Below are 24,149 nucleotides of genomic sequence, written 5' to 3'. Positions count from 1 at the left end.
TGGTTACTCTCTTTGGGATTGAGAAAGGCAAACAAGAAGGAAATGTTCAAAGCAAAAGGGAAAAATGTGCAAAGTCCCCAAAGCAAGAAATGAAGTTGATATATGGATTAAAAGGCCAATGTGTCTAGAACTTGAACAGTGTGTTAGAATAAAGGGATGGTTGGAGAAGGAGGCGGAGCCAGATCATGTTAGGAGTTTTAAGCTTTAGCAGCAATTTGGATTTTATGCTAAGATCATTTGGAAACCATTAAAGCGGGGAAATGACAAGATCCTATTTGCATTCCAAAATAATCCTGATGCATGCAGTAAGAGCCGTTTGGAACGGGATCAACTAGGAGGTAATTATATAAGTTGTGATTGGGAGTGCAGTGGTGCCAGTAGTGGAAAAGAGGAGACAAATTTGAAAGTTATTTAACTAATATAATCATACAAATTGATTATTGGATAAGGGTATGAGAGAGAAGCTTGCATAAAGGATAATTCTCATGTTTCTTGCTTCTGTAACTTAGAATGTTTCTGCACTAGTATGTACATATTTCAAAGTTACATCAGCTAGACTCGTGTAAAGGTCATTTATATCATGGTGTAGGTTAGTATGCACTTTTTAGTAAAAATTCTAGTCCCAACTTATTTACGTAAAAATACTTTTCTCTCAACAGCCGCAGGAAGGTTATCTGATGGTGCAGCAGTTCCAGTATCTAGGGTGGGCTTCTCATCGAGAAGTGCCCGGCTCCAAACGGTCATTTTTGAAACTGATCCTGCAGGTGGAAAAATGGCAAGAGGAATGCGAGGAAGGGGAAGGCAGGACGATCATCCACTGCCTGTGAGTGCGGCAGCGTGGCCTGGCTGTGCAGGGACGTGGGGCTCACTTCCTCATTAGCCTTCCCATTGTCTATGCCAAAGAGTGTCTGACTCACGTCTTAACAGACCTTTGTAGATATTATTTTAAAATAAGCTTGTGTCTCATTAAGTCGCGGCCCTCTATGCCCATGGCGTATTCCTAGGCATAAAATACTGAGCTAACGTCATCTTCATGTGTCCTTCCTCTCTGCCCTGTATGCATACATGCACACATATGAAGAAAAATTAAGACACAAATGGAAAAACATTTAGAAGATAATGGAAGCGAATTTCTTTGCTTTCAGAAATGGTGGTGGGCGAAGCGGCATGTTCTGTGCCATAGGCATTGTTGTTGAAATGGTGAAAAGACAAAACGTTGTCGACGTGTTCCATGCGGTCAAGACACTAAGGAACAGCAAGCCCAATATGGTGGAAGCCCCGGTGAGTCACAGGGTTTTAGATGGAGAAGGGTGGATAGAGACTGGTCACTCATATAGCTGCTTATTGATTTGACTTCATATACACATCAAGAATTAGATGTGTCAGTGAGTCTTTTGGGACTTTCTTGCCTAATTGATAAATTGCTGAGTATCCCCATCTCCCCACATGAGCTTAATCACATATCACATAAACTGCTAGTGATGAAGAAAACTGTTTTCACTTAATTTTGGGAAATGTATAGGATTTTCTTTCTGTTAGAGGCAATAAATATTTGCAGCAGTTAACTTTGGTAAATGGTTTTATATTAAGAATAAATCCTGCTATCTAGGCTTTATTCTTGTTTATTTTTATTTCTTAAAGCATCTTGAGTTAACTGGTAAATATTAATCTGAGGGATATACTCATAGGTTGCATCAGCACTTTAGACGCCCGAAGATTTTAAAGGGCAACTGAAATTTATTTTTGTCATTATCTATAATTCTTCATTTCTGTTTGATTTATAAATTTTTACACCGTTGTCCTTGACAGTTTTCAGCTTTTACCAATTATAGAGTGTAGTTCGTATGATGCTACTTGAATTTGCCAGGGCTCATAAAATCAGAACGCAGCTTAAAAAACAAGAGCAGGTAGGGATGTGTATGTGGGAGTTCATCCGGGTGAAGGTGTATGCAGAGTAAGAAAGAAAAACTTCTCTAGCATATTTTACTTCTAAAAAGAGTTGTCTGTGGCTTACACATCTGTGCATGGTGGGATAAGGTCAGGAGCAGCTGTGTAGTGTGTGCTCACAGGAAAGTAAACCAGAAAAACCAAGGCATCATTGTTGCTTGCCCTACATTTATCGAGATGATCAGATAACTAACATGAGCAATTCAATAAACCTTTAAAGTATTTTCACCACTTCCTGCTCATGGATTGTTCACACAAGAGCTGCATTGCTTCCTGAGACAAAAATCTAAAGAGTTACATTTATACTGTTTCACTTTTAAGAGTGGTGACAAACTTCTTCCCTCAAACCCCCTTCACCCTACCTCATCCCTCAGGCTACTGCAGTCATCCAGATGAGAGGGTGTTGGTTTTGACTGGGGTATCGGCAGTGGAGGTGGAGAAAGGGGAATGGATTTGAGGGAGTTTTTGAGGTAGAATTCTCAGGTCTTTGTACAAAATGGATGGGTAGTGATTATGTCTTTAAATTGTTTGCAGTCTGCAGATTTCTTAATGTAAACTCTGCCTCTCTCGCTCAGATCAAATCTTAAAATCATCAATGAGGTCACTTCTGGCCTCAGAATTCAAATTTTACCTCCAAATTTAATTCTGATTTCCCACCGTTACTTTAAAAAAAAAAAATCTCTGGTTAAACTCTGCCATTCTAGAACCTTCCAAAGAATTACTGTTTACCTTTATGTTCATGTCCCCTGAATTCTGACTAAACACCCCACCCTCTGATTTGGGTTTGATCAGGGTTAATGATTAGTTCAGTGTGCTGTTGAATTGAACTGTGAGGTTTGGTAAGGAAATTTCCAGTGTAAACCAAATTGCTGGAGGCTTAACTGTTTTCAAGCACTTGTTGGTCCTTCAGACACACTTGCCACAGAGGCAGGCTAATTTAAAATCACACCTGCTTGATATTTAGGGTAGGATTGATAAAGACCTCTTGGGGAAAGTTATTACCCTAGTTTATTGCTGGAGACACCTGGAAGTTCTCTTTAGAAATAATACATGTTTTAGATTGGGAAGTTTTTAATGAGTTACATGTTGTAAGTCATAATTTTTAATACAGTCTCTGAATTTTTCTAAATTCTTCATGATGGAGCAACAGACAGATGGACTTAAAAGGAAAGGCAGTTTTAACTCAAAAATTTTATTGCCAATCAAGTTGTCTGAAATATATAAAGCAGCAGAAATCAATTTTGAGGTATAAATAAGCTCAAAAAAATTTAAGAACTACTAACTACTCTTGAAAAATTTACTTAAATACTTTGATGAACCAAAAACTGTTTCATAAATTAAGAATTTGGAATTGTGAAGAAAGGCAGTTTGAAATGACTGGCTTTTTTCACTGCTAAGAAAAAAAATCTGAAGTGTGGAGAAGAATATTTGCACATGTTCACTGCAGCATTATTTATATTAGAGAAAAAATAAACCCAGTTTAATAGTCAAACAATCCATATGTTAGACTTTTATGTAGTATTAAAAGAGATGTTAATGACCTGGGGAAAAGAGGCATAACAATGTTAAACAAAAGAAAACAAAATATAAAATTATATCCTCAAGTGCATGTATGTAATTATATTTCTTCTAAAATAATAATTTCAACAATGCGTAAAAAAGGACTGAAGCAAAACTAAGTATTTTGACAGCAGTTGTTTCTGATAATAGAATTATAAAAACTCTTTTTTCCTTTACTGGGAGATTTTTCTGTAGTGATCAGATACTACTTTTATAATCAAATAAAAAATACTGGAGATTTAAAAAAAGTGATAGAAAATATGAGGCACAGCTAACCTATCTTTTATATCAAGTTTATTTTTCTTAAGCAGTAATCATTAGACTCCAATGTAAAATACATATGCCCAGATATTAAACTTGTATATAGAAAAAATAATTTTGTAATTCTTGAATAATCTAAATTGGTTGCCCAGTGTTCTTTCGGTAGCTAGGATTCACCATCAGTCTCCTCTGTCGTAACTTTCCTCAACCCTCTTGTGTAACGCCTTTCAGGAGCAGTACCGCTTCTGCTATGATGTGGCTTTGGAGTACCTGGAATCCTCGTAGAAGGTGAGACTTCACAGTGCGTCCAGCTCAAACCTGCTCGTCTGTTGAGCCCGCGGCTGTTGCACCTGTGAGACCTGTGCAGAGAGATTTTCCTGTGGGGGGTGGGAGACTTTTACATTCGAGAGGTGAAAGTATTTTTCTTATGAAGTTGTGTATCTTAATAAAAAGGACTCAATTAATTTCTATGACTGTATGAAAGCATCAACATTTCGTGCCACATAAATTATATTTAATAAGAACCAGATTCAAACGAGGACTGATCAGTGTTTGTACAGTGAATATGCAGCCTTTTCTCTCCTGGTTTTGGTAGAGCCAGCCACCATGTTGCATGAATTAATACTTTCTATGTGGCATTTTTCTCCCTTTTCTAGATAAAAGATGTTAAATCTTTAAAGGAAGAAGAAAGAAAAGCTGTGCAAATTCATAGTAAAGTTCATTTTTTTATATGTTTCAAGTGTAGCAGATCTCTATATAAATATATAAATATATAGAACTGGCTTATTTTCTTTTAATGTGCAATGATGGCTGGATCATTTAAAGTTCTTTTTAGAAAAAAACATAAGCCAAAGACTCAAGTGTAAATATGTCTATATGGAGAAAGCACATTCTATTTATTGGTTACTTACATTCCTTTTTTGATGGCTAAAATACTACCACCACACAATCATTTTTTTTTCCTGAGGAAAGCTTTTTCTTTCACTAAAATCAATTGTAAACGATTTTTGTAGATTATTTTTTGTATGTTTTAGTGTAAGTAGAGGATAAACTTTTTATTCATAAACCAGGAAGCGATGTTCTTTATAGTGATTCTCTTGTGTACATGCTTGTGAATTAAATTTATGTAAAACACCTTGGTGATTGGGTCTTTTAATATAGGACCAAATTAAAACATTTTGCTAGAAATGAGTAATTTTTCACCATTTCACTAGGTAAATAATGGTTTGGTGATCATCTATGAGAATTGCACACATTCAAAGGCCTTGCTGATGACTTGTACAATGTTGAACATAGCCTTGAAGCATCATTTACATTTTAAAGGGATTGATCTTTTCAGCCTATGACCGAGCACGGGTCAAGAAAACAAGATGGCAACATTTGTGCTTTTAGCGTCAAGTTTTAGCAAACTGTAAACTGGCAAGGTGATAAAGTGTTTCTTTTGATGTTTACATACACAAGGTTTGGTTCTGACCATAGGAAGCGTGAACAAATCAGTGCCAGATTCCTGTTTTGTGCATTGTTACGGGATCTCAAGTGAACCTTTCTAAACGTGGTCTTGTTCACATGCTCCACGTAGCCGTACCTTTCCATCATCAGCTTGCAGTGTGTTATTGACTAAAGCATTCCAGTCCCCTTTCTAGATTGCCAGTACATGACATGGTGCTTATAAAGATTTAATTAAAGTAAGAGTGAAATAAAGTTTTTATAATTACAATAGCTATTGTTTGCACACCATTTTCTCCTCTTAATTTTCATCCCTTCACTCCCAAATGAATAGTCTATTCTCATTGATGGAAGTAGACCGCAAAAATTCTATTAAAAGTAAAACGAATGTCCAAGCACTAATTTCTTCCATTTTTATTTCTTTAGTTGAACGTCCAAAAGTCCAGATGAGTGGAGGGGGGAAAGGCCAGGAGATTGACGTCAAATTTCTTTTTTGTATTTCTGTATTTTTGTGTCTCTATCCTTTTATGTAATATACATTTCCTTACTTCTTTCTCATAACAAACTTGGCAAATAATAATAATCATCCCTGTTTTACCAATGATGAAACTGAAGCTAATGAAAAAGTAAATGATTTGTCAATAGATTCAAATCTGGGTCTGACTGTCCACTAAAGACACTGCTTCCCAGTGACATGACGAAGAAATCTGGCACTTCATTCTTATTGTTCCTCATTAATTGATTTTCTCATAAAATGTTATCATTATGGGCATCTTCAAACTTCCATTCGCTGTGTACATTATTGGAACATTTGTGACTTTTATTAGTAAGAACTTCGATAAGAAAAATTTTATCTTTTCGTAGGAAAACTTACTTTTCATTTAAACGTGGATGCATTTAACAAAAATTCCACAAACTCACCCACAGTTTCTTTCCCTGGTGCCATTCACGATCTTAATCCTATGGAGGATTCTGCTTTGTTGCGTGACCCTGATTTCGTTTCTACTCACGATTGCACCCACATACCACCAACATCACCATGAGCACCACTGTCCACAAGACTCAGGAGGTCCGTGTGGCCCCCGAAATTCAAGCAAAGAACAAAAGGAGTCCTCTTTCTCTCTAACAGGAAATACAAATGTCATGCTTGCTTTGTTTGGGCACCACAGAGGCCAGTTCATCAGGAGACAACGGAGTGGGGAGACCAAATCTGTTCTTCTCAAAGCTTGTATTCAACAAGTCATAGTTTATACCCTTGTGGAGCTCCCTGAGTAGTCCCATGCGTGGTCATGTCCCACTCAGTTGTGGCCCTCTGGGCAGGAGATGTTCTGGCAGAACTCTTAAAAAGTGGTCGTGCTTTCCCAAGGTAAAGGCCTCCTATCTCTGTATCAGTTATTCCTTAAATGGCTGTCATGAACTTGAATTTTATAGATTCCTTTCCCATACATTATCACTAGGGAAATGTTGGAAGTATGTGGGCTAGAGACAAGCAACTGGGAATTTATGTATTTCAGCCAAGTACTTTTGAAAATAAGTGTTAACCATCTAATCTGAGCTGCCTAGCCTTTTTCTAAGGTTTAGTCTTTGGAGAAAGGAAAGGTTTTTGCATGAATGTGTTGCTGTATTGCAGCCAGATGATCTCTGACCTTGGGAGATAAACAACAACAGCAAAAAAGATATTTTTGCCTGGACAAAGGAGAGCACAGTCTCACTGTTGACCTCTACACTGATGTGCTGATGTGCTCTTTCAGCATTCCCCTCACTGAGACTCTCTTGGGTTCCAGGTACTCATGTAATAAGCTTAGGAGTCAGATATCAACAGCTGCTCCCTCTGAATTCTGCTCCGTTGTCAGAAAAAGATATAGATAAAGAAAGGTTCGTAGCATCTAAAAAACTTATAGACACCAATAAATATTAAAATGCAGGCGAGAAATGACTGTAGCTCAACTAGAAATATGAGATAGTCTGTTAGCCTTAGAAGATCGCCTTTGAGATTTGCTTCACTTTCACAAGGGAGTAACAATTGTACATTTGTATTTAATTTCTGTGTGCTTCAGCAAGCAGTCTTTTTTCATAACAAAATAGCCAGAAATCAATATTCTGTCTCATACCCGAGTGTAATATGTAGAATATTTACTCTATAAAATATTTCCATGGGCAGAAACTCGACAGCCTCCCTGGAATCATTTCAGTGTTTTAGTAAACAGCCCTATTTAATGTAGGAACAATATGCTATTTTATGCAATATTATCCTACGTGAAGAGAGAAGACAGCTCAGCTGTGCCTCCTGTAATAATTTCTCCTTAAATATTATTTCATAAAATCTCCCCACAGTTTAGGGAGCCTTGAAGTGGGAGACATATTATCTGAATCTCTTCACAACTCTTGTCTGTTCAAGTGGTCTGCAGAGGATTAGAATATTATCTCTCTGAAGCTAAAAGGAAAAGCTCTGTCCTGGGATCTATTTTAAGTAAGCTATAAGTGGCTTTTGGAATATAAATTGTCCAAAAATCAATGGAAATGTGGTAGATATATAAGACTTCTGAACTTCCAGCTTCCTCCAAAGTGAATTGAAATGCTAACCTGGAAGATATCAAACACCATAGAGACACTGTTGTTATCATATCCTGAAAGAAACCGACGGAAGGGGTTTTTTAAACTATTGAAACAAACATAAAGTCCCTACTGAATATCTGAGTGCTCTTTCTTTAATGTTCAGATCTACTCAGGGAGTGGGGCGGGGGTGTGGGGTGGTAATTTTATGACAAATACTATCTCTCATGATGCATCACTGATAGAATGTCTTCATTCAATACCTAAAATCTAACCCAGAAAATTGAGTGTTGATTTATTCTGATGTAGTTATGTTCATTTTAACATAGTCTTACTAGACTTATAAATGTTATTAGTCTTGATTCAGTTAGAGGATATATAGCATTTAGGCCAAAAAGAAAAAGCCCAACAAAAATCCCTCAGTACTTAGATGCAGTCTAAGTAGATGCAGAATATAAAGAACAAAAATGTCTAAATTGAGTCAGCAATGAGTTCTTTCTTAAATACATGTTAGAATGTACACACGGGCGAAGTCCATGCATTCCCACTATGTTGCCTGGTCTGAGACAAAATCAGTTTGGGAAAGTAGAGAGAGCAAGATGGCCATGGCATCCATTTGCTATGTGCTTAGAAAGAGAAGAGGCAAACTCAAATGTCTGCAAGGCCACTGGTACTGTGAGTGAGGGAAATAGGCCAGGTATGTTTCAGAATGGCCGCTCAGGTTGTACTATTATAGCAGACATCCTTAGCTTGTGCATTTTCGACTAGGAGTATTTTTCATCTCTATGAAAAATAACTGTCTCCCATTTTTATTGTGACATATATATCCCTCCTGGTCTGTCTTGCATTTTCCCACCTTTGATTGAAAAATGGATACTAGATGTTCTGCCATCTTCAGTTCTACTACTGGGAACACAGTAACATGGGACTGATGACAAATGACAACTGTTGTTTCATATGGGGACCAGAGGGAACAAAGTAGAAAGGCTGCTCCTCTTTGGACTGGAAAGCATTTATGATGCCCAAGAGAATGGCACACTTACTTCCCAGCAGCCCTTGCTGCATGGGAATATGGACCCAATAGTGTCTCATCTCTCGAGTGTGAAAATGCAAATTTTTATGTGAACTCCTAAAATGTTTGAATGTTGGCAACCAGTTAAATACAAAAACAAAAATAAACTTCTGGCCCAGCTCTGTGGAAAACAAAACCTGTCAGAGGGCTGTATCTGGTGTGGTTGTAGAAGGGCCGCAGGCTTCCGGTTTGTCACCTCCATGGTAAAATAACTGTTATTTTCCTCTTTTGACCTTTTAAAAAAGTTTTTAAAGAAACAAAAATTTTGGTTCTCCTAAAATAACCATCATAATTATTTTTTCACACTTATTCTTTGGTTACTATTTGCCTTGCTTTCTCACGTACTTTTTTCTGTTTTAAAAATATGTGTAGATGGATCTCAACACCTAAGATGGGAAAAAAACAAGGTTAATGTCTTTCTACTCTCTCCTACCTGGACTCAATTCAAAACAGCATATTTCAGAAAGTAATTCACACATTTCACCTAGTAAGCACCCCCAAAATGATGACTAGAAAATAATTCTTCTGGAAATAATAGTATTGAGAACTCAAAAGAGGAGTGCTTGTTGTGTAAGCCATGGGGTGGCCTGAACCATTTGACTCACAGGTGCAGACAAGCATCTGTGGAAGCACCACACTTCCAGATTGTGATGGTACATGCTGACTTCCATGGCAGGTGCAAAACAGTATGGGCTCTTGCCAGCCCACAGTGGGAACTTGGACTTCGGTTCCCTAAATCTAATTACCTAAAGCACAATCAGCAGACTGAAATTGATTTCTTTTCACCTTCGTGTTATATTCTTGGTATGATAAAGCTAGTAAGTATTCGTTAATTGCTTACTTTCCAATGTCAATTTCTGTATTTTCTGAATTCAAATGTGGTCATTCAGGGAAAAAATCTACCTTCACATAAGAAATGAGAGGGTTGCTTTTCCTCATGAAATGATAGCAGTTAGAGGGATATTTGAGATTATCAAATGCAGTCCCCTTATTGTTTAAGAAATTAAATCCTGGAGAACTCATATGTCTATCAGTAAAGGGCCAGATAGTAAATATTTTAAGACTTGCATGCCATTGGTCTCTGTTACTTTTGTTGCTATACCTACACTTAAAGAATGGCCAAAGGAAGTTCTTCAAACAAAAAAGAAGTGAAAAAAGAAGAAATTTTCAAGCATCAGAAAGGAAGAAAGAACAATGGAAAGAGCAGAATTATGGGTACGTACAATAGAACATCCTTTTCCTCAAATATTTGTTTTATAAATTATTTTTGATGATGGAAACATGAATTATAACACCATCTGATATTCACAAAAATGGTATTTAAAAGTTATGAAGAAAAAAGGATCTAAATAGAAATAAGGTTTCCATACCTTACTCAAGGTAGTAAAATAACGATACTCTAGATTGTAATAAATCACATATGTATGTGGTCATGCCCAGAGAAACCACTGAGAACTAAACCAAGATATGTGATCAAAAACACTATAAATGAATCAAGATGGAATCTTAAAACATGTTCACATAAACCACAGGAAAGTACAGAAAGAGAAACAGGAATAAGGACCAGAGAAAATAAACAGAAAACAAATAATGACAGACTTACAGGCTAACATATCAATAATTGCTTTAAATGGTCTAAAAATGCCAATAAAAAGACATAGATTCATTTATTGGATTTTTTCTTTTTTAGACTTTTTTTTTTTGGAGGAAGATTGGCCCTGAGCTAACATCCATTGCCAGTCTTCCTCTTTTTTTTTTCCTTTTTTTCTCCCCAAAGCCCCAGTACATAGTTGTATGTCCCAACTGAGAGTCAATCTGGTCCTTCTCTGTGGGAAGCCTCCACAGCATGGTTTGATGATTGGTGTGTAGGTCCACGCCCAGGATCTGAATTGGCAGCCCTGGCCACTAAAGTGGAGTGTGCAAACCTAACCCCTCAGCCTCAAGGCCAGCCCCTATATTCGATTTTTTAAAAAAGCATGATTCAGCTATATACTATATACAAGAAATGCTTCATATTCAATGAAACAGGTAGGCTGAGACTAAAAGGATTGATAAAAATATATCATGCAAACATTACATTTAGCAAATAATGAGTGGCTGCAATTAACATCTGATAAAGTAGACTTATGAGCAAATAAAACTACTACATACAGGGACATTACATAATGATAAAAGGATCAATTCACAAGGAAGACATAATGATGTTAAGTGTGTCCACACCAAACCACAGAGCCTGAAAATGCATAAAGCAAAAACTGATAGAGGTGAGAGGAGAAATAGGCAAATCCACGATTATGGTTGGGAACTTCAACAGCCCATCCCCAACAGTAACTGATAGAACTAGTAGATAGGAGCTCAGCAAAGTTGTAGAAGATCTGAACAACACAATCAACCAGCAGGATCTAATTTAAAAATACAGAACACTCTACCCAGCAGCAGCAGAATACACTTTATTCCAGTAACCATGGAACATTCACCAAAATAGCTTACATCTTGGGCCATAAAACAAATTTAAAAGAATCCCATAGAATTCACTAACAGAAAGGCAAAAGGAAAAATCTCTAAACGTGGAAATTAAGTTGTACACTTCTGAGTAATTCACAAGATAAGGAGAAAGTATCAATGAAAATTTTTAAAACAGACCAGAAAAGAAATGAAAGGACAACATATTAAAATATGTGAGATGCGGCTAAAGCAGTGCTGAGAGGGAAACTTATAGCATTGAATGCTTACATTTGAAATGAGATAAGATCTCAAATCAAGTCAAGTATCTAAGTTCCTTCCTCAAGAAAATAGAAAAGGAAAGACAAAATGAACCAAAAGCAAGCAGAAGAAAGGAAATAAAGATAAGAGGAGAAATTGATGGCAATGAAAATAGGTAAACAGTAGAGAATATCAATGATACAAAAATCTGGTTCAAGGGCTGGCCCTGTGGCCGAGTGGTTAAAAGTTTGTGCATTCTGCTTCAGGGACCCAGGCTTCATAGTTCAGATCCTGGACGCAGACCTACACACCACTCATCAAGCCATGCTGTGGTGGCATCCCATGTAGAAGAACCAGAACGACTTACAACTAGGACATGCAGCTATGCACTGGGGCCCTTGGGAGGGAAAAAAAAAAAGAGGAAGACTGGCAACAGATGTTAGCTCGGGGCCAATCTTTCTCACACAAAAAAAGCATACCTTAAAAAAAATCTGGTTCTAAGAAAAATCATTAAAATCGAGAAGCCTCTAGCAAGACAGACAAAAATTATAAAGAGAATACGTAAATCACCAATATCAGGATTGTAACAGATGGCATCATTACAGATACTGCAGCCATTAAAAAGATAAATACTATAAAAAAATGTATTCTCATAAATTGGGCAATTTAGAAAAAAGGGTCAATTCATGAAAAACCACAAATTGAAAACTCAAGATGACATAGATAATTTGAATAGTCCTATAACCATTAAAGAAATTGAATTTATAATTAAAAGCTCCAAAAAGAAGAAATCTCTAGACCCAGATGATTTCACTGTAGTATTCTATCGAACATTAAAAAATTAATGCCAATTTTATACAATCTCTTCCAGAAACTAGAAGAGGAGGGGGCACCTTAGAAGTCATTTTATAAGGCCAATATAAACCTGTTACCAAAACTAGACAAAGACAATATTTTAAAAAAACTAAACTACAGACCAAATATATATCATGAATTTTACAAAAAAATTCTCAACAAAATATTAGCAAACTGAATCTAACAAAGTAAAAAGGAATAATGCACATAACCAGCTAAGATTATTTCCATGTATGCAAGCCTGGTTCAACATTTGAAAATCATTGTTCTACACCAGATACCAACAAACTGAAGAAAAAAAAGCATATGACCATATTAATTGAGAAAAAGCATTTGGTAAAATCCAGCACTCATTCATGATAAAAACTCTGGAGGGAAACTTCCTCAACTTGATAACATCTAAAAACTTACAACTACCTTCATACTAAATGGGAAAAACTGAATGCTTCGCCCATAATACAGGGAAGAAGACAAATACAGTCTCTCTCGCTACTTTATTCAACATAGTGCTGGAATTTCTAGCACTGCAATAAGGGAAGAAAAAGAAACAAAAGTCAAACAGATTTGAAGAATAAAATGGAACTTCCGCTATTTGAGATGAGTTGATTACCTATGTAGAAAATCCCAAAGAATCTTAAAAAGCCCTAGAACTAATAAATGAGTTAAGTAAGTTCATAGGATACAAGATCAACACAAAAATATCAATTGCATTTCTGTATATTAACAATAAACATGATGAAACTGAAAAGCATAATACTGTTTACAATGGCTCCAAAGAAAATGAAATACTTTGATATATACTTATCAAAACATGTATAATATTTGTGCTGAAAATTACAAAATGCTGATAAAAAAATCAAAGTATAACTAGATAGATATATTTGTTTGTAGGTTAAAAGATTCAACATAGTAAAAATATCAGTTTTTCCCAAATTATAGGTTTAATGCAATTCCTATAAAATCCTAATGGAATTTTGGTAGATATAGACGAGCTTATTCTAAAATTCATATGAAAGGGCAAAGGCCTTTTGATAGCTAAGACAGTCTTAACAAAGAATTAAAAAGTAGGAGAAATCACTCTACCCAATATGAAGACTTACTATAGTGCTATATTAATACGAAGAGTGCAGTATTGGTTTTAGAAAAAAAAATAGAAGAAAATTTTCTGGATTTAGGGCTATGCAGAGTTCTTAAATTTGGTCCCCAAAGCATAATCTCTAGAACTAGAAATTGATAATTTGGGTCTCATCAAATTAAAATCTTTTGCTCTGGGAAAACCCACGTGAAGAGGACGAAAAACAAGATTAGAAGAAAATATTTGTAAAGTACATATTCGATAAAAGGACCAGCATCTAGAATATATAAAGAACTTTCAGAACTCAATAGTGAGAAAACAAACTATGCAATTAGAAAATGGGCAAAAGAAACAAACAGACTTCTCACTGAAGAAGATATACAGATAGCCAATAATCACATGAAAAGATGTTCAACATCGTTAGCCATTAGGGAAATGTAAATTAAAACTACAATGAGATATTACTACACACCTATCAGAATGGCTAACGTAAAAAATAGTGACAATACCAAACACCAAATGCTGGTGAGGATTCAGAGAAACTGGATCATGCATATATTGCCGATAGAAATGTAAAATGGTAGAGCTGCTCTGGAAAAGAGTATGGCAGATTTGTATAAAACTAAACATGCAATAATATAGAACCCAGCAATTAATCGCACTCCTAGACATTTACCCTGGGAAAATGAAAACTATATTCACATAAAAACCTGTATATGAATATTCATAACAGCTTTATTTGTAATAGCCCAGAGGTCTTACAATAGGTGAAGGGTTACACACACAATCAGTGAAGGATACACACTGTTGTACATCCATATTATGGAATACCGCTCAGCAATAAAAAGCAACAAACTATTGATATAGGCAACAGCTAGAAAGAATCCCCAAGGAATTATACTAAGTAAAAAATGCCAATCCCAAAGGGTATATGCTGTATGATTCTATTTATGTAACATTTTTAAATGACAGAATTTTAGAAATTTAGAACAGATCAGTTATTGCCAGGGATTGGGAGTGGGGTTGGGATGGGTGAATGGAAGATGGGTGTAATTATAAAACACAACACAAGGGATCCTTGTAGGGATGGGACTGTTCAGTAGCTTGTCTATGGTAGTGGATGCACGAACCTACACGTGTGACAAAACTGTATAGAACTAAATACACACAGACACAAATGGGTAAAAGCAAAAGAGATTGGGGGACTCTGTCAATGTCTATATCCTGGTTGTGATAGTGTACCTAGTTTTGAAAAGACGGTTCAAGCTTCCACGAAGGTGAAACTCAAAGAAAGGGATTCTTCTGCTGACCAAGGATATGTATGCCACAGCACACACATCACCTATGAGGTGACCCAAATATATCCAACATACAACTATAAAATTTTCCACCACTCCACAGGGGCAAATAATCCAAAGCCGTCTCCCCATTTATTGAATCAAGAGGGAAATATTAGGTAGTCATTAACTCCTGAGTCCATAATCTCTCTTTCCAATGGAGAAAGTACCCCTTTCCAGCATATTCCTTCTCTTACTGTTGGAGTGTAATAGGATCCAAAAGAAAGAGAATATGAGACAGATTTTAAGCCAAATCTTGCATTTGTCGAAAACCGGGCCTAAGAGAGTGAAACCACATAGAGAAGACAGAAAGGTGAACAAAATATAAAGAGTAAATAAACACTCAAAACAGATGGATAGTAATGCGTGCTATGCAGAGGACTACAATAGATGATGTTACAAGTGACTGGGTAACTGCAGAGAATAAGTGAGAGAGTCCTTTCAGCCCAAGGATCCCAAATGGGACAAAGCTGGATGTGTACAAGGAAGAGAAAGTGACCAGTGAAGCTGGAGCACACTGAGAAGAGTGGTACAATCTGAGGTCAGTGAGAGTGGTCTACAGCTTGTGGGTTTACTAAGCCAGAGCCAAGAGTTTGGATATATATTCGGCTTGGTCCTCCATTCTCTCCACCCTCACACTGCATAATCCAGAGCTTAATACATGGCACTGTTACATGGCAGATTTCAATAAATGTTTGTTAGATATAATTTAATCCAGACCTAGAATCCGGGCTGCTTCTTTCTTCTCCTGTTTTCCACAAAACATCATACTGTGTCTCTGCTTCTGAAAAAGCAGACAAAGAAATGAAACCCACAGGCATCTGCTCCTGGGAGCTTTCCAGGATTATCCTTTGAGTATACTGGGTAGCTCATTCACTGAAGTACTTTGGAACTTCATTTATAGTATTCATGAATTCAATGGGCTCTTTAGTAAGTAACTCGACTCAGAAACATGAGAAACAAAAAATAAATCTGGGTCTAAGGAGACTATGGCAATTCAACCAGTTCAATATCACTGATTGAATATGAGCAACATCTTTATCCATTCCAATCCAAACACATAAATGATAGCAACGTATAAACATATTTTATAAACACAGAACCTACTATGAAAAGTAGAGATAAAAATTTCATCAATAAGAAATGGAAACGCTTGCCTAAAAAGCATGTAAAAAGCCATAGCAGTAAGCAAGCGATTGAGCTGTGTGACCTGGGTGTGGCAGGTGAGATGAGCAAGACCAGAGCCAAACTGAAGTCACAGGGCTGCCTGACAGTGAGAAATGGGCTCCTTGACCACACCATGTCTGCACATCAGGCCCTGAACCATACCAGTGCAGGATAAGAATAGACTGCCCTTGACTGAAAGATGCAGTTGTCCACCTCTGCCTAATGGGGCCTGATAGCCTAGAAGCATGTCACATACCCTAGGTAAGAGTCCTGAGGTTGTATTCAACTTTCACGGCTGCCACAACAAAGTACTGCAAACTGGGTGGCTTAAAAACAACCGAAATTTATTGTCTCATTTCCGGAGGCCAGAGGTCCAAAATCAAGGTGTCAGCAGGGCCATCCTCTCTCTGATACCTATTCAGGAGCATCCTTCCTTGCTCTTCTAGCTTCTGGGGGTTTGCCAACAACCCTTGGCATTCCTTGTCTTGCAGCTGCATCTCTCCAGTTTCTGTCTACATGTTCACATGGTACTCCCCGTGTCTCTTCTCCTTTTATGGTACCAGTCATATTGGAATGAGGGCCCACCCTACCATACTATGACCTCATTTTAACTTAACTTATTGCATCTGCAATGACCTATTTCCCAACAAGGTCACATTCTGGGGTATGGGGGTTAGGACTTTAATGTATCTTTTTGGAGGGCACAGTTCAACCTACAAAATGCAGCAATGGATAACTAACACACCTGGCCAAATTCTTCAAGGGTGGGGGTAAAATAAAGATATTTTCAGACATAGTCAACCCAAAACAGTTATGTTTACAGAACTGCATTCCATTGGTCACTACTAGAACATCCTTTCCCTACATATTTATGAGTCCATAAAATATGGTTTTATTGGATTTTTAAATGTTATATAAATGTTACAGTGTGGCTATCCTGCTGCTGCTTTCTGTTTTTCCACTTACGTCCTTGAGATATTTATTTATGTTGGAAAGCTAGTTCATTTTGTAGGTTGCTATATGGTATTCGATGGTAGAGATACAACCTATTTTATCAAAACTTTCTCTTGTGGATGAACACGTATTTTCTATTTGTTTTTCTTCCTTGGCCTCTTAAGAGCCTTTCTCTGCCCGTCTCTGCCTGGCCGTGTGTTGTGGGAGGCTGACCTCTTGGGACTGCATCACTGGGACTCCCTTGTTCTCTGACTTAGGGTTTGGCCAAGGCAAGGCACCAACTGAGAGATCAGCTGGCAGGAGGCCAGGGAAGTGGTGCTTTCTCTTTGCTGGTGCACACTTATTATAGTGGCTACATTCCTCTGCCAACCTCCTGGAGCTCCGCCCCTCACCCTGTGGCTTCAACTCTCTTGATTCCAGCAACACGGCTTCCTCCTCTGTCTCCATCAGGTCTAGGGATGGCAATGACTTTTAGCCCTTGCTATTTCCTGCTTCATCAATGTTTGTTGGTCCCCTAAACTTGCTAGTGCCACAGTAAGTACTCTTTTAAAAAAAAAAATCCCTCAATTTACCATTTGAGTATGCCATTCGTTTGTTGCCAAAATCTTGACTGATACAGTAATTGGTTCCAGAAATGGCCCTAAGACACAATCCATCAAATTGGACTGTGGGATTGGGTCCCTCCTACATGTGATGAGCGCATAGATAGATTCTTTGCCAGGGGAAATGGGACCTTGGTAACCTGAGGCAAACAATAGCTGGTATCTTTACAAAAACAATTCCACCCCTGGCATGTGATATGTACCTACTACCTAGCAAACGCTTTCCCTTTAGTTTCCATTGGTAAATGTATCCTGCAACATCTCACCTTTGCCCAGAGGTTCAGCAGTACTCTTTCACCGTCTTTTTATCAAAGCTATGTCTGATCTCTGTCATGTTACAGTCTAGACTAGAGCAGTGATCCTCAAAGTGCCATCTGTGAGCGGGTTTCTGGTCCATGTTTCTTACTTGTCCCCAGTGACTTAAGGAGTTTGCACCAGAATGTGAACTATGTCACTAAGCACACGGCTTAGCTCAGCGGACACTTTTTTTCTTAGCAATACTTCTTTGATAAGGAAGCAGTAATTGATTTACATTCCAGTGCCAGCTCTTTACCTCCTCGTTGCAGACAGGTAATTTGAATAGCTGGTATTCTGATCTAGAGGGACCTTGATCATCTCGATGAACAATAGAATATTATGTTGGGGCATATTAATTTGACCATGTCATCAGGAAGAAGCTAACAACCAGATGCCTTACGAAGAAAAGGCATGAGTGAAGAAGGGAGACAACCAAGCGAAAGTTCACAGACCTGTGAGATTATGAAGTTTCTAGGAGGACCATGATGTGAAAATGTCAAGATATTCTCCTTAAATGAGAGATAAGTTGCCTCAATCAGCACAGTTGACAGCAGAAAGAGCCCTAGCTCTCGGTATGTCTAAGGGATTATATTTGGATACACTGCTCTGATCCATCCACCAGGTAACCTGTAAGGCTTCCTGTTCCAAGAGATGTATAGAGCAAGAGAAGGTCGCACAAGCTGACCTGCCACTTAGGCCTATGACTCAGCAGACTGAGTGGTACTTGAATAATTTGTGTCAGAAAGGGATGAAGTATGTAGCCAGCAATAGTAACATCATAATGCAGATCCCTGAGGTTTGGGGAGAAGGCTAATTCGTCTTCTGCCAACTACTATTTTCCATTGGTAAAGCTGCTTTGGCTTTGCTACTTAGCCCTAGTAGAAAAGGAAGAACTGAGTATGGTATGGAACATCAAGTAACTATGAGAATGGACTATAAGAATGGCTAGCATTAAGAGCTGAGTGTTACCTGAACAAGGAATTATAAAGTCAGATGTGTGCAGCAGCATTCCATTATGAAATGTGGTTGGTTTGGGTAAGACTGAGCCTGAGCGGGTCAAGAAACCACAAGTGAATTTCAAGTGTGGTGGCTCAGACTCCCCTGACATCTGCTCCTACTCTTCACTTCCCCTCCCCTAATTCACACCCATGGCCTTGTTGAGATGCTAAAACCATTGTGGTTTTATTAGCTAGGGAGCAGATTGTCTGTTGGCATGTCAGCACCATTTTCACTCTTCTTGTTTTGCAGGGTGTAGAATGAGGATTGGCAAACAACTGCCTGTGGGCCAAACTGAGCCTTCCACCTGCTTGGTACTGCTCCCCTGTTGAGAATGCTTTTTATGGTTGGGGGAAAATCCAAAGAAAAACAAGAGTTCATAGCAGTAAACATTATCTGAGATTCAAATTTCAGTGTCTCTCAATGCTTTCCATGCTATAATGGCAAAGCCTAAAATATTGACTACCTGACCCTTTACAGAATAATTTTGTCGATCCTGATCTGGAAGTCTGGGAACTATATTACCTAAAATTCCTAGTAAATTAGATTCCTAATGAGAAGTGCTCCGAAGAGATTTAGAAGGAAGAAAAGAAGCAGAAGGTAGTATTCCCCAGGGGTGTAAAGAAGCTTCGTGGGCTTTGGCAGGCAACTGATAGGAGGTTTTGCCAGCCGCTTCTAGGCGTCCTCTTATGAATCAGCCACAAAAGTCCAGCAGAGATCACAAATGACTCCTTCACTTTATGATCTTCTGAATTCTAATGGCAGTTTTCCCACAGGCTTCACTGTTCCTTCTCACCCCCAAAGACTTGCGTAATCTTTACATTCCTATATTTAATCGCCTCTTCCTGGAAATACCTGCAGTGGGTATTTCTGATCTTCTACGCAAGCCTGGACTGAGTCAATAAGAAAAGCTCTGAATCACTAAGAATGGGTGACTAGCACAAAGCTGTAGCATAACTGGAATTATGTGTTCTGCGAGAGCAGATAATAAAGAAATACTTGCCTCTTCTGGGGAGTCAGATCAAGTTTCCCTGAGGAAGTGAAGACTGATTGTACAAAAGAATAAGAATTAACTAGGCTAACGACTGAGACTTTCAGGCCAGAGGAAGTGTTATAGGAATGAGGCCTGGTATTCAAATCACCCTGCAGGAGGAAAAATGTGGTGTTACAAAGAGAAAAATGCCAGTCAGGTTGAAACTTAGAGAGCGAAGCGCAAGATAGCGTTGAGGCACAAGAGAGGCCACGCAATACAGGACCTCTAGGCTGTGTTAAGGATGTCTTTCTCCCATGAGCAATGGAAATATTTTCATGACCTGTGTGGTCATGAAAACTTTATGAAAGAGATGACGTGAGAGATGGGGCTTGACTATCTGGTGGGAGAGCGGTGAGAGAGGAGGGCACTCCAAAAAAAAAGACAAGAGATGGTAGTGAATTGTCTATCAGCCCATTTAACTGCAGCAGAGTGGAGTGAAGATTAATTTAAAGATGAAGGGTGGAGGGCCCAACCTGGCAGGCATTTGGACTTTATTTTGTTGTCAATGAAAAGTTATCCAGGCAACCATAATGACGCTCATCTGGAGATTTTTTTTGTGTGATAAACAAACTGAAATATCAAATTTGAATTTAATTTGAGAAATACTGTTGGCTTTTGTTAATGATAGTGTTTTGTGGTTCTTGAAATGAGGCAAAGAGGCTTAAAGATACAGGAAATTGGTGGCTTTGGTAAAGACTTTGCATTGTTTCATATTAAAAGGAGCTGTTGCAGGGTTTTTCTTTATGCCATGGCTGTAGAAACAGAAGAAATACATTACGGCATTTTTGAATGTTAGGTGGGTAGATGTCAGATCTCCTCGGCTGTATCTTCAGCTACCCAGCTCTGGCAGTCTTATCTTCTGAAGAAGCAAGGAAAAGGATGCTAACTGAAATTTGACGCACAGGCAGTCAAGCGACATGAACGAATCATTCAAGTATACATTTAAAAGTCCTATTCCTTGTCTTAGAAGGAATAAAATTAACAAAATAATTTAGTATACATTTATAACAGCCAGGTGAGAACAAAAGAAGTATTATTCTAACAGAGTTGGGAAATGTTGTGGGTCAGATTCCCTAAAGAGAGACCCTGACCTGGAGATTAGAGTGCAGGCAGTTTATTGAGGGAAGTGCTTTTGAAAACTGCGGACGTAAGGGCTGAAGAAGGCAGGATCGGCCAAGGGAGGCGTTTAACCATGATGCAATTGCAACAGAGCTGGGATGGCCCTGCACAGTTGCAGGTTGCCCCAACTAAGGCAAAGAACCCAGGCCTTCGTATGCTTGCATTGACCCATCATTGGCTGAAGCTACCTAGAGGGAAGGGGTATAACGTTAGATGAGGAAGTCTCCACAAACCAAGGGTAATTTCTAGAGAAGCCCTCAGTTAAGAGCTGCCAATACTCAACACTTCTGACAGCTGGGGAATGGGTGCATAGGCTCTGAGAAGGGATCTGGGTGGGACACCACAGCACTCATTACAGTTCACCCCCCATGTGGCTCTTGGAGCCATTTGCTTCATACAATGAATTCATGCCATATGGAATCAGCTCTTCCAAGATTCTGGTTGGCCTCTATTACCAGGAAAACTTACAAGAGGAAGATTGATAGCACAAACTGCAGACCCCACTGCTACAGCTAATTTCAGGGATATGTGCCATCTTTGTCTACTAGTCATTCTAGATTTGCCTCATTCTTGACTAGCTCCTCTTCTGGTCTTGACGGCTTTTGTGGTTGAGTGATGCAAACTCACATCCATGAGGGATGAGACCGCCACTAGTCCCCATGCATTTCCCAAGCCATAGCTTCTATGCTCAATTATTTACTGTCAATAATCAACCTAGGAGAACCAACAGATGCCCCAGTGGATCACTTGGGCACCAAACGAATTCTTCCCTGTCCTATTATGTACAAGCAACCTTGCCTCACCATGAAAATCAGAATCAATTATACCTACCATGATGGTGACACCATTGTTTGCCTGCTGAACTCTGAGTACAAGGAGTTTGAAGTGGCCAGGGGTCAACTTTGGCTTAAAGTTTGATAGGACTCTTACTGTGTCCTCTTGTGAAAGTGTTCCCTCTCTGGGAACTAGAACTCTAGAGCTGTAGAGCCTAGAGTTGAAGGTACAGGAAGCAAAACTCCAAGTAAGTCATTAAGATTAATCATTATTAGATTACCTACACTCTTACCTACACCCCTTGGTTCCTGTACCCATGTATTTTCATAGTGGGGACACAGTGCAATGTAATGGATGTTGATGTTTTAAAAATTTTTATTGAGTTGATGATAGGTTACAATCTTGTGAAATTTCAGTTGCACATTATTGTTTGTCAGTCGTGTTGTAGGTGCACCCCTTCACCCTTTGTGCCCACCCCCACCCCACCTTTCCCCTGGTAGCCACCAATCTGTTCTTTTTGTCTACATTTTTAAATCCCTCATCTGAGTGGGGTCATACAGAGATTGTCCTTCTCTATCTGGCTTATTTCACTTAGCATAATTCCCTCAAGGTCCATCCATGTTGTTGCAAATGGGACGATTTTGTTCTTTTTCACGGCTGAGTGGTATTCCATTGTATGTATATACCACATCTTCTTTATCTAATCATCTGTTGATGGGCACTTAGGTTGCTTCCACATCTTGGCTATTGTAAATAATGCTGCAATGAATATTGGGGTGCATAGGACTTTTGGAATTGCTGACTTCAAGCTCTTTGGATAGATACCCAGTAGTGCGATAGCTGGGTAGTATGGTAGTTCTATTTTTAATTTTTTGAGGAATCTCCATACTGTTTTCCATAGTGGCTGCACCAGTTTGCCTTCCCACCAGCAGTGTATGAGGGTTCCTTTTTCTCCACAATCTCTCCTAATGGATGTTGATTTTGAATAAGTTTCGCATCATGAAGGATAGTGCCTTGTTATCCAAGATGGTGTCTCATCTGCACATTCAGCAAGCGATTCCAGCACTCCATCAAGCTGGTAGTTTCCAGGTAATGAGTAATGTAACGGGACCAATGGATTCCATGACCACATGCTCACTGCAGAACCACTTTTGCTTTAAAATGCTTCCTTTGGTTTTATTTGTTGTTATGAGAGACCTCATGTTAGTAGACCAAAACTTTATAAGTAAGGTCTTTCTCTTTCTTTTTTGTTTTTGTTTTGAGGAAGATTGGTCCTGATCTAACATCTGTTGCCAATCTCCCTCTTTTTGCTTGAGGAAGATTGTTGCTGAGTTAACATCTATGCCAATATTCCTCTATTTTATGTGGAATGTCACCACAGCATGGCTGGGCAAGCAGTGTTAAGTCCATTCTCGGGATCCCAACTGGTGAACTGGGGGCTGCTGAAGCGGAGAGCTCAAACTCAACCACTACACCACTGGGCTGGTGCCAAAACTATGTAAGTCTTTGGATAGTGGATAGTGGCCCAAAAAGCAGTAAAGGTAACCCATACCCAGGATAACTGTTGGTTCTAGTCTACATAAATCACTGGTTTTTGCAGTGTAGATGGAATCCAGTGTACTCAACTTGCCACCAAATGACTGGTTCATCTCCTCAAGGGATGGTACCACATTGGAGGCTCAGCATCAGTCTCAGTTGCTGTCAGGTTGAACATTTGCCAGTGGCTAAGCACAAAGGCTGTGTAACATCAATTAGCTGTTTAATTCTGACCAATGGTTGTGGTGGACATTCTCTGGTATTAATATGCCGTACTAAGATCTTTACACTCCACGTCCTCTCTGATAGATGTAGCCACATGGATCTTCCAAAATCTCCTTATCTGCAAGCTTCTAATTTTCTTATTCCAGGACCCCAAACAAATAGCCAATCCATTTGTCCCTATCTATGAATTCGGGTGTATTCATACATGGCCGTTTCTCTTTCTGTACAAAGTGGATAACTAGGAGAACGGCCCAAAACTTTATTGAATGCTATAATTTTCTCTAGCCACTGTCTTTCAAGGCCACCACTAAGTGGGGCTGTAGCGGAAGAGCAGTTTATTTTCAGCTTGCACCCATGTGCTGAGTCAACCAATTTATGGACTTAGCTTGGCCTTTTTCTCCCCAGCATTAGCTGGTCACTCCTCATCAGCTATAGCTATTCAATGAGAGAAGAGTGCTGGTGCAACAGTAGAGGATGACGTGGGGGTCCGCGCTGCCTTATTTTGCGGTTTACTTGTCTTTGTTTACTTGTTCCAGGTGATACCACTTCCATCTTATAATGAATTGATTACAGCTCAGCCTGTCTGACCTTATTACTTGGTGGGTCCAAGAGAATCCAATTCAAGGTGGATAGCTCT

At 38.7% G+C, this 24,149-nt stretch overlaps 1 protein-coding gene across 12 annotated transcripts in view; it reads left to right on the top strand.

The window, feature by feature from the left end:
• The window catches only part of PTPRK (protein tyrosine phosphatase receptor type K), a 503,420-nt gene extending 497,804 nt beyond the window's left edge, over positions 1-5,616 (top strand). For all 12 annotated transcript variants that reach the window (XM_023651053.2, XM_023651052.2, XM_023651049.2 and 9 more), the window contains 3 exons: positions 660-823; positions 1,146-1,281; positions 4,000-5,616. In XM_023651053.2, coding sequence (XP_023506821.1) covers positions 660-823; positions 1,146-1,281; positions 4,000-4,053 — 354 coding nt within the window. In that variant the 3' untranslated portion in view covers positions 4,054-5,616. The remainder of the gene's footprint in view (positions 1-659; positions 824-1,145; positions 1,282-3,999) is intronic.
• The last annotated feature ends 18,533 nt before the right edge of the window (positions 5,617-24,149 follow it).

Source organism: Equus caballus, chromosome 10 (assembly GCF_041296265.1).
Source record: "Equus caballus isolate H_3958 breed thoroughbred chromosome 10, TB-T2T, whole genome shotgun sequence".
Lineage (NCBI taxonomy): Eukaryota > Metazoa > Chordata > Mammalia > Perissodactyla > Equidae > Equus > Equus caballus.
The sequence above is the reverse complement of the archived record's forward strand: the minus strand, read 5'-3'. Positions and strand labels throughout refer to the sequence as shown.